This window comes from Stegostoma tigrinum, chromosome 5 (assembly GCF_030684315.1).
Source record: "Stegostoma tigrinum isolate sSteTig4 chromosome 5, sSteTig4.hap1, whole genome shotgun sequence".
In the NCBI taxonomy this organism is placed as follows: Eukaryota; Metazoa; Chordata; class Chondrichthyes; order Orectolobiformes; family Stegostomatidae; genus Stegostoma; species Stegostoma tigrinum.
In genome coordinates, this window is record NC_081358.1 from 51,467,312 (window position 1) to 51,479,416 (window position 12,105).

General features: G+C 40.7%; 1 protein-coding gene across 2 annotated transcripts in view; it reads right to left on the reverse strand.

Moving 5' to 3' along the window:
• Positions 1 to 12,105, reverse strand: part of atp6v1c1a (ATPase H+ transporting V1 subunit C1a) — a 113,570-nt gene that overhangs the window by 38,230 nt on the left and 63,235 nt on the right. For both annotated transcript variants that reach the window (XM_048529671.2, XM_048529670.2), the window contains one exon: positions 4,295 to 4,380. In XM_048529671.2, the coding sequence (XP_048385628.1) occupies positions 4,295 to 4,380 (86 nt within the window). The remainder of the gene's footprint in view (positions 1 to 4,294; positions 4,381 to 12,105) is intronic.

Below are 12,105 nucleotides of genomic sequence, written 5' to 3' on the forward strand. Positions count from 1 at the left end.
TCTTCACACTTCAAAGAAGCGCATTCCAGATTCCACTCAGTAAACAAGTTTCATCTTGCATCACTCTTGCTCCTTTCGCACATCACAGTAAATCTATGCCCTCTCACTCCTATTCCTTTTCTCACTCCTTACTACTTCATTCGCCAGTCCATGATTTTGAAAACCTCTATCAAATCTCCTCTCAGCGACCTCCTCTCCAAGGAGAAAAATCCCCTAATTTCTTCAATCTATCCTCATAACTGAAGTTTCTAATTCCTGGAACCATTCTTGTAAATTGTTTCTGCACACACTCCACGTCTTTTCTATAATGTGGTGCCCACAATTGCATCCAATAGTCCGGCTAAGATAAAACAGGTATCTTATAAATGTTCAACATCACCTATTTGCTCTTGTACTCTATTCCCCTTGTAATTAAGCCAAAGAACTGTATGCTTTACTCAGAGCTCTCTCCACTTCGGTCCTACCACCTTCAATGATCTGTGCACATATGTATTCAATTCCTCTGCTGCACCCCATTTAGAGTTGTATTGAACCCCTATTGTCTATTGTCTTTCAATGTTCTTCATACCAAAGTACAACACTCCATACTCCTCTGCATCAAGCATTTGCCACCCTTCTGCTTACTCCTCCAACTTGTCAATGCCGTTTTTTGAATTCCACTGTCCTCCTCTCAGGAGGAAATTCTGCCAAATTTTGTGCCATTTGCAAACTTGGAAACTGTCCTCTGCAGACCAAGATCTAAACCTTTAAATCTATATCACAAAAAGCAAGGGTCCCAATACCAATTCCAGGAGAAATTCCACTACAAAGCTTCCTCAAACCCAAACATTACCTATTATTGAACATTACTCTGTTTCCTATTACTGAGCTAATTTTGTATCCACACTGCTACTGTCTCTCTTACACCATGACCTATAAAACTTCCTTCATAAATCTGTGAGGCACACTTTGTGAAACACCTTCTGGGAATCCATGTACACCACATCAATGGTGGTATCCTCATCTAGCTTGTTTGCTCTTCAAAAAATGCCAGAAAGTTATTCAAGAAACATTTTCCCTTTAGAAATTCATACTGACTTTTCCAAATCAATCCACCTTTTTCTTTGTGGCTATTATCTTCATGCCCAATAATTGTTTCTGGAAGCTTCCCCATCACTGAAATTAAACTGACCGATTTACTTTGAAGTAAGCAAATTTATGTCAGGATATTAAAAGCTGGAGATCCATAAATTACATAACGGTATGTTTTAATCTTGTACATCACAATTTGCTAAACAAAAATTGAAGTTTTAGTATCAGCACAAAGATAATTATTCTTGTAGGCTGTGTTTGAAATACAGCAAATTTTTCTTCAGTAACAGCTTCTTGTAATCCGCAGGTTTGTTAACGATGGATACATACTCGCCCCAAACAGAAGTTCGTTTCCATTAACTCAACCAATCCAATTGCACGGTCCTTCACGGTTACCAGGAGGTGTACATTATAGCAGTAGCCATGCTTTGTTACCTGTGGGAGGTCATTACTTCTAATCACCCTCAGACAAAGAGGATTTGGTGTATGACAACTTTAACAAAATAAAACTTCCTAAGGTACTTCAAGAGACATTGTTAAACAAAATACGACAATGAGCCACATTAGCTGATATTAGGGCAGATAATCAAAAGCATGATCAAAGCAGCAAATTTTAAGAAATATCTTAGAGAAGGTAAGTGAGGTGGGCGGTTTCGACAATAGAATTCTAGAGTTCAGGTCTATCTGGATGAAGGCACAGCCTCAGAGAATATTTACAATCAAGAATGTACAAGACTAAACTTAGAACAGTGCTAATATCTAATCGCAATGGGGTTAGATATTAGAGAAACACAGGGGACCAAGTTTAAGGTGATCTGAGAACAACGACGACTTAAAAATTGAGGCTTTTTTTAAAAACCAGCAGCCAACGTAAGTCAGCAAGTATGGGGTGGCAGTGGGGGGGGGGGGGGGGGGGAAGAGAGAGAAGAGGGGGTGCAATAAGTGAATGGGATTCAGTATCATTTAAGTCACAGGCAGAATTTTGGACTGCCTCAAGTTCAGTGAGCAGATCCATGTCAGCCAGGAGTACATTCAGATAATCAAGTCTAGAGATTACAAAGGTATGGATGACATTTATAAACATGAACTCTAATTAGTTAAATAAGCACATGACAGATACACAGCAGATGACACTTTGTAGCTGTAGTACATGGGGCCTAGAGCAAACCATTTGTCTTGAAAGCAGAAATTCAAGGAGGAGAAAAGTTACCCGGACACATTGTTCTTCAAGGCAGTCACATCCTGTAGGTTAAGTACTTCTGGCTTAGTCAGTGATAGAAGGGGATCACTACAAGTGAAGGTAGAATGGGGCTTCACACGGTAGAAACAAAGGAACCTCAGCCTTACACTTATCTAACAGGGTTGACAAACTTGAAGCTTGCATGGATGAGACCAAAGACCGCAGGGAGAATGAACAAATTGACCACAGCACTCTGGTCTAGAGGGCCATTCAAGACAGAGGAATTAAAAACAACTAGAAGTTGTAGAAGACAGGATGCTGTTCTTAGCAGCCAAGAACATGAATCTAAAGGCTGTGATGCCTGTCTAGTGCCAGTGTTAAAGACATCTCAGAGCTGGAGGGAAATGTGCAATGGGATAAGGAGGATCCTGTTGTCATGGTCCTCATGAGTACCAATGATATAGAATCATAGAATCCCTATAGCGTGAAAACAGGCCCTTCGGCCCAACAAGTCCACACCGACCATCAGAGCATCCCCCAGACCCATCCCCCTATAACCCACCTAATCTACACACACCTAAACAGGCAACTTAGCACGGCCAATTCACCTAGCCTGCACATCTTTGGATTGTGGGAGGAAACCAGAACACCCAGAGGAAACCCACGCAGACATGGGGAGAACATACAAACTCCACACAGACAGTCGCCTGAGGATAGAATTGAACCTAGGTCCGTGGTGCCGAGAGGCGGCAGTGCTAACCACCAAGCCACCCCACTAATAAGTCCACACCACACCTCTGAAGAGCATCTCACCCCGACCCATTCTCCTATCTCCTCATTTCCATGTCGAACCCATCCAACCTAAACATCCCTTGACATTATGGGCCAATCCACCTAACCTGCACATCTTTGGACTGTGGGAGGAACCCGGCACACCTGGATAACTTCCAAATCAGGATGATGAGTGACTTGGAGGAGGACTTACAGGGTGGTGATATTCCCATGCATCTTCTGCCGTTCTGGAAGGAAGTGGTCATGGGTTTGGAAGGTTTTGTCTAAGGATCGTTGGTGAATTTCTGCAGTGCATCCTGTAGATGGTACACACTGGTACTAATGAGCAATCGACAGTGGACGGAGTTGAGTTGATGCTTGTGAATGTGGTGTCAATCAAGCTGGCTGCTTTGTCCTGGATGGTGCCAAGCTTTGATTGTTGTTGAAGCTGTGCCCATCCAGAAAGTTAGGAGTATTCCATCACACTCCTGACTTTTGCCTTTTAAACTGTGGATAGGTTTTGAGGAGTCAGAAGGTGAGTTATTCACTGCGGTATTCCAAGGCCTCAGTCTTGCTCTTGTAGCCAGTGTGTTCATGTGGTGAATCCAATTGAGTTCTGATCAATGGTAACCCTCAGTACGTTGATAATGGGGGAATTCAGTGATGGTAACAATATTGAATGACAAAGGGACGGTGGTTAGGTTGTTTCTTATTGGAGATGATCATTGCCTGGTATTTGTTGGATGCAAACATTACTTACCAATTGTCAACTCAAGTCTGGATATTGTCCAGACCTTATTGCATTTGAACATGGATTGCTTCAGTATCTGAGCTGTGAATGGTGCTGAACATTGAGCAATTCGTGAACATCCTCCATTCTGACTAATAAAGGGAAGGTTTAAGAAAGCAGTTCAATTGGACCAAAGGATAATGGCTTCAGTTTTCCCAACATTTAACCAAGAGACTTTTTTTGTCTGTTACTGGATGTCAGGCACGTGACCTGATTTTTTAAAAAGATAGATGTTCAGGCTGTCATCTGTAAGCAAGTGTTTTTGTTTCAGATTTCTAAATTTTCTGAAACTTAAACTAGAGCAATGCTCAAAGAACTTGATCACAATGGCAAGAAACCTAATTTACCAGTCTAAGTTACAAATAGAACAAACATCGACGTATGAAGCACGGACAGAATTCAGTTTCAACACCTGTTATGAAACACCCCAACAAATACTAAATACAACAACCAACAATAACTCTTTTTCCCACCCTTCTTACCTCCGCTGGCTAAAAGGTTCTCTTGTACTTTGTCCCTACTGTCTTCCAACACATCAGCCATGTACCGGGCCACCTTCTTCACAACACTGTAAAATGAGACCACAATAAAGGCTTACACATTTAACCAATACATCTGAACACAACAAAATAAAGCAGTACACTAGATTGAGAGGTTGAATGTATATGCTCCACCAAAACTGAATTAAGAAATTCAATCATTTATAAGCCAACACCCAAAGGTTGCACAAAAGCCGCAGATTATTGTGAAAATAAAACTCATCCAGTTCATTAATGTCTCCAGTGTAGCTAAGATCTATATAACACAGTTGGTTCTCTATGCTTTCTTTAAAACAAAAGCTTTGTTTCACAAACAATAAACCTTGCTATCTTCCATGGATAATTAATGACAGGTAATAAACGTAGCCTTGCCAATGTCACCCACGTCGACAGACAAAAGAAAAACATTTAACAAATCTTCTGGTGCACTAATTTCCTGTGAAACAAAGTATGGTTTTGGATTGAAGTGCTAGAGTCTGAGCTGAGATTGTCCAAAGTCATTCAACATCAAGGAATACAACTTCTTCAGGTTGAATGACTTTGAATCCGAACCTGGGAGTCAAAGAACAATGGACCAAGCAATTATTCAAAATGGCAAGCTTACACATCTACATTAAAGAGAATTTTCACCCAACAAAACTGAACAATTATCACAAGACAATTCAAGTTTGAGTGGACGTTCATGTTGCTTAGTATACTCATAGGTTAACATCCAGCTCAAGTCAAAAGGTCTTCACCTGTAAGCGCATTTTACATTCTGAATTTTGGCTTCTTCCAATTTATTACGTACTCTTAGCTCGCCACATTTGTTTCCCTCCCCCACCCCTGCCAGTTAAAAACAAAACTGACCTTCCTCAATGTATAAAATGTACTTAAATTTCAAAGCTAGCAAAGTCATAAAAAGATGAAAAGTAACTTAATTGGATCCCACTGTAAAACAAAACCTTGCCAGATGAGACAAAAGTCACATTATAAAAAAATTTTGATTTCACACTTCAGTGTTGATAGTCAACAACCTGCTGGCACCACATTGACTGAAATAATGCATTCAACTATTTTGATTACCGAAGACAGTAAATTTTCCATATATTTACACATTATTTCAGTAACCAAAAGCAAATGGGCCACAAATTGGATCTAATAAATAGTAACACCATAATGCAGCAAAATATGGCTAGACATGAACTGCTCACGAGGTCACTAGTTTCAGTAGACCATTAGAAATACAAACTGACTCAATTTACAAGCTACTAGACTTCCAGTTCGGACCTGAATGGTGTACGCACAACATCTAAAGTTAATCATTCTTTAACAGAAGGATGAGAGAGAGGGCAAACTAGAGTGCAAAAATGCAATGTCAATTCAAGTACAAAAAAAACAGAAAAAGGGAAACAATGGATTTGGTGGAGAGAAACAAATGAAATGAAGGAAATTAATCTTAAAATCTGATATTTTAGTCCAACAATTCAACACGTAAAGGAATGGGATTCTGCATTTGACTGTATTCCACAGAGAATTATTGCCAGTTATCAATTAATAATTTTCACCAATGAGTTTAACTTTCTATGGTAATTAACGTGAAAATGCAGTCACTTAACTCAACACACTTTCCACAAGCAAAGAGTATAATGTCATTACTACAAAACTAAACAGCACAGCAGCTTAAATGTGCCTTCATTTGTGTGATTCGCAATTCATAGGGTATCACCTCCAGACAATAGGTTGCTGGTCCACCTGCACATCAGCAATGGCATGCATCATTCACACATTTTATCTTTGAATCCTAGGCTAATATTAAGAAAGGGCTACATTTAAAGGGCTTAAGTCACTAGCGTCAATCTGAAGCAGTCCAAAGGATTAGTCAACAGCTCTTAGTTCAGGTAAATCTAAGTTTTAAAGTTCGCAAATAAAATTGACCGTTTATGCTGCTGTGTCAATATATCCCCAGCACTGCCTGTCCACTCTGTTTGTGGCACTCCTTTGACCTGTGACAGTTACTGAGCTGTCTGTTCTCTGGCCAGAAGAGTGTGATCGAGTTGTGATCCAATAAAACTCTTGTCTTCCAACACAAGGAGAGGCCACTTTTGATTCGGTGCTTGGTAATGAACTGGGCCAAGTGTTAGGCCTGTTGATAGGAGAGCATTTTGGCAGTAACAATCATAACTTTTTACTTTTACAATAGTCATGGAAAAGGTTAGGTACATACAGCAGCACAAGGTTTATAACTGGAGCAAGGGTAAGTACAATTCTGTTAGGCAAGAACTGGGTAACATAAAATGGGAACAGATGCTGTCAGGGAAGAGCACTATTGAAATGTGGAGATTGTTTAAGGAATGCATACTGCGTGTGCTTGATATTTTTGTCCCGAGCAGGCAAAGAAGATGCAGTCGAGTGAGGGAGCCTTGGTTGTCAAGAGTGGTCAAACGACTGGTTAAGAGGAAGAATGATGCTTATATAAGGTTCAGGAAACAAGGGACAGAAAAGGCTCGAGAGGAATACAAGTTAAGTTATCCAGGAAGGAGATGAAGCAAGAACTTAGGACAGCTGTAAGAGGGCAGGAGAAAACCTTGGCAGATAGGACCAAGGAAAACTCCAAAGCTTTTTACGTGTACGTGAGGAATAAGAGAATAACCAGAGAAAAAGGTACAGCCGATCAAGGGTCGTAAAGGGAATTTGTGCACGGAGCCTAATGAGATAGATAGGAGAGGTCCATAATGAATACCATTCTTCGGTATTCACAACTGAGAGGGACCTAGTTGTAGAGGAGGAACATGTGAAACAGGCCAGTAGGCTAGAGGAGGTCGATGTTAGTAAGGAAGATGTACTAGGAATTTTGAGTAACTTCAAGATAGATAAGTCCCCTGGGCCTGATGGGATTTATCCAAGGATTCTACAGGAAGCGAGGGAAGAGATCGCAGGGCATTTGGTCATGATCTTTTCGTTCTCATTGTCCACAGATATAATGCTGGAAGATTGGAGAGGGCAAACGTCATTCCTTTGTTCAAAAAAAGGGAATAGGGATAACCCTGGAAATAGCGAGTTTTGAGAAGATTTGTAGCTCAGGTTGAGTTTCTGGATGTGAGTTTGCTCGCTGAGCTGGAAGGTTAGTTTTCAGACGTTTCATCACCATTCTAGGTAGCATCATCAGTGAGCTTCCGATGAAGTGCTGATGTTATGTCCTGCTTTCTATTTATCTGTTTAGGTTTCCTTGGGTTGGTGATGTCATTTCCTGCTTTGTGATGTCATTTCCTGTTCTTTTTCTCAGAGGGTGGTAGATTAGCATAAGCACATTGGCTCCAAATCAATGAACTTAAAAGACCTATACAGACAACAAGCAAAACAAACGTCATCTACGAAATACCTTGCAAGAACTGTGACAAACACTACATTGGACAAACAGGCACAAAGCTAGCCACCAGGATACATGAACATCAACTAGCCACAAAATGACATGATCCACTATCACTAGTATCCCTACATACAGATGAGGAAGGACACCACTTTGATTGGGACAACACATCCATCCTAGGACAAGCCAAACAGAGACACGCACGAGAATTCCTAGAAGCATGGCATTCCAACCGGAACTCCATTAACAAACGCATTGGCTCCAAATCAATGTGTTTGTTAATGGAGTTCCGGTTGGAATGCCATGCTTCTAGGAATTCTCGTGCGTGTCTCTGTTTGGCTTGTCCTAGGATGGATGTGTTGTCCCAATCAAAGTGGTGTCCTTCCTCATCTGTATGTAGGGATACTAGTGATAGTGGATCATGTCATTTTGTGGCTAGTTGATGTTCATGTATCCTGGTGGCTAGCTTTGTGCCTGTTTGTCCAATGTAGTGTTTGTCACAGTTCTTGCAAGGTATTTCGTGGATGACGTTTGTTTTGCTTGTTGTCTGTATAGGGTCTTTTAAGTTCATTAGCATAAGCACATTGATTTGGAGCCAATCTACCACCCTCTGAGAAAAAGAACAGGAAATGACACCACCAACACAGGAAATGACATCACCAACCCAAGGAAACTTAAACAGATAACTAGAAAGCAGGACATAACACCAGCACTTCATCGGAAGCTCACTGATGATGCTACCTAGAATGGTGACGAAACGTCTGAAAACTAACCTTCCAGCTCAGCGAGCAAACTCACATCCAGAAACCCTGGAAATTACAGGCCAGGTAGTTTACATCTGTGGTGGGCAAATTATTAGAAAGGGTTCTGATAGATAGGGTTTATGATCACTTGGAAAGCCACAGTTTGATTCGTGATAGTCAGCATGGATTTGTGACAGATAGATCAGGCCTCACATACTGAATTCTTTGAAGAGGTGACCAAACACGTGGATGACGGTACAGCAGTGGATCAGGTATACATGGATTTAAGTGAGTCGTTTGATAAGGTTCCCCACTGTAGGCTATTGCAGAAATTAAGGAGGCATGGGATAGGGGGAAATGTGGCAGATTGGATTCAGAATTGGCTGACCCCTAGAAGACAAAAGGGTGGTAGTGGAGGGAAAATATTCAACATGGTGCTCAGTTACGAGTGGCGTACCACAAGGATCTGTTCTGGGTCCTCTTCTATTTGTGATTTTTCTAAATGATTTGGATGTAGGAATAGAAGGGTAAATTAGTAAGTTTACAGATGATACGAAGGTGGATCGAGTTGTGGATAGTGCAGAGGGCTGTTCTAGGTTACAAAGGGGCATTAATAGGATGCAGAGCTGGGCTGAGAAATGGTAGATGGAGTTCAACCCTGAAAAGTGTGAAGTGATTCATTTGGGAACGACAAATTTGAAAGCAGAATACAGGGTTAACGGAAAGATTCTTGGCAGTGTGGAGGAGGAGAGGGATCTTGGGGTTCGTGTCCATAGTTCCCTGAAAGCTGCCAACCAGGTGGATAGAGTTGTTAGGAAGGCGTATGGTGCATTAGCTTTCATTAATAGAGGGATTGAGTTCAAGAACTGTGAAGTTATACTCCAGCTATACACAAGCCTGGGTCGGCCACGTCTGGAGTATTGTGTCCGGTTCTGGTTACCTAATTACAGGAAAGATGTGGAAGTGTTGGAAAAGGTGCAGGGGAGATTTACCAGAATGTTGCCTGGAATGGAGGGAAGGTTGAGAGAGCTAGGGCTTTTCTCTTTACAACGTCGAAGGATGAGAGGTGTCTTGATAGAGGTGTACAAAATGATCAGAGGTGTGGATAGAGTGGACAGCCAGAGGCTTTTTCCTCGGGTGGAGGTAACTATGATGAGGGGGCATAGTTTTAAAGTGAGTGGAGGTAAATGTAGTGGAGACATCAGAGGTAGGTTCTTTACTCAGAGAGCGGTTGGGACATTGAATGCATTGCCAGAGAGGGTAGTGGAGTCGGCCTCTTTAAGGGCATTTCAGCTGCTATTAGATCAGCATATGGATGATAGTATAAGGTAGGGGTGGAAGTTAGATAGACCTTAGGATTAGGGTAAAAGTTTTCCACAACAGCGTGGGCCAAAGGGCCTGTACTGTGCTATACTGTTCTACGTTCTACGTTCTTCCATACGTTACAATTACATAGAGACCAATAACACTTTAAAACTTTAGAGCTGAATTTCCCAAACAACCAAGGCAAAGAACCTAAAAGGCAAGATTTAGCATCAAGGCTTTGGTGAACAAGCTAAAATCAAGATGGATCAAATATTAATTAACAGGAAATGAATATCAAACTGGCCTTTCCCGTATCCATGCAAATACATCACTGCAACACCAAGAGCTTTTACCATGTGCAATAAGTTTGTCACTAATCCAACATATTTCTTCTGAAACTATCAACATCCTCTCGTATCTAGAGGGCATTAAAAGGAATTCAAGCTCACTTACAACTCTTCAGCCAAGGTCATCTTTCCACTGTGACTCCAGGTCAAAACTTTCAAAGTCTTTCAACAATCATTCTGCGCTCAATTTTTTTCAGATACAAATACCAAAAGTAGCCCACCTTGACAAATCCCCCTTTTCCTCAGATGACAACATTTTTTACATTCCAGAATTTGAGATTTCAGGTACTGGAATCCCTAAATGGTTTAGGTAGCTCTGATAAATGTTTTTCTGTGTAAAGTACTTTCATATTCCTCTTCACCAGAATACCTGTCCTAACAGAGCTCCAATACTTCTACTAGCACGCTTGTAGCAGCTATCCTCTATTTTGTAAGACACCATGAAACATGTTGAAGTGTCAGGTGGCAGTTTTAACACGTTTCCATTTGAGCTTCCCACCCTAATGCAACAGAACTGATATGTTTATTAGGAATTACAATCACACCTTTTTCAAAATTGGTTAATCACTTGCAATTTAAAGTAACATTTTAAAACAATTGCAATGCAAAGCTCAGCATTCACAAACACAATCCTGACAACTGATTTCAACTAATTAGTTATCCAACGCCCAAAGACCACCTGTAGCCCACCCACTTGGCAGTCCCACCATCCTTGCCTCCTCACTGTCGTAATTATTTGCACACTATCATGGCCTACAAAGGGAAAATTGCATTGTATCACCCGACAAGATTCCACACCCAAAATTCAACAGCATACTTCAGATTGAGCTCTACTGACTAGCACATTCGACAATCTTCAACTTGGTGCCAACAAAGCAGCATCTGAGCAGCCACTTCCTCCTAGGTGAGTGGAATTGCAAGTAACCTTTCCCCCCCATCCATGAGGATGCCCAACTGCTCACCACCACTAAAAACATGATCTGCCCTCCAGCTCTTTCTCTTTGCTTCTAAATTGAACATATCAAGTTTTGTACTGCTTCACTAAACTACTTTTGGAAACTTGCTTGAGCTGCAAACACATCAATTCTCAAATCTTCATTAATCTCTGTCCATCTCAACAGCCCCATTCAAAAGGCACACCTAGTTCTGACTCTCCATGTGCAACACAAAGGATGATTGACCAGTGTTTTAAGAAATGTATACTGTAGTGAAAGCAAAGTACTATTTTCAAACAAAGCTGCACAAATGTTGAAATATGCAAAGGTTGTGTCAACAGAAAATATAATAGTGCTACCATCGTTGTATGAATCTATAAAGAATGAAATTTCACTGCTAGTTTCTCCATTCACACTTCCGCTTTAAAGAGCGTAAATTCAAAACAAATCAAAATGTTTCACAATGAGTTCTAACACTATGGAACAGATTCCAAAGAGAAGTGAAAACAGAAAGTAGTGATTTATCCATATACAATTAGACGGACGCACAAGATAATATTTTGAGAGATTTATCTGGTCAGTGTGAGACATAAACGAAGTGACTTCAGCGCCGAAAGCTTTCCACCATTGGGAGCTTGCTCATCTCATATCTAGTTTGATGTAGACTGATTAATTAATAGATTGATTGCAATGACTCCATTAATGCTGTATTATGCATGTAATATCAGAGTGACAGAAGATGAATCAAGGTGCTCTTTCATCCTGCAAATTTTAGATTTGCTTTCCTCTACTTCAGAGCATTTCAGTTAGCTTTTGACTTTCTAAAAAGTTTGAGGTAATCATTTCTTACTTTTTCCTAACTTGCTTTCACTCACATTATAATTTCAATTTGCAGTTTCTCTTTGCATTCATCTTAAGCAAACTTGACTATGCCCATAGTCAGTCCTAAAAATTTTTTTTTCCTGGAATAGAAACCGAACTAGCTGGAGAAACTTAACAGGTCTGGCAGGATGGATGGAGTGATCTCTCCACGGATATTGCTCGACCTGCTGAGATTCCCCAACACTTCTTATTT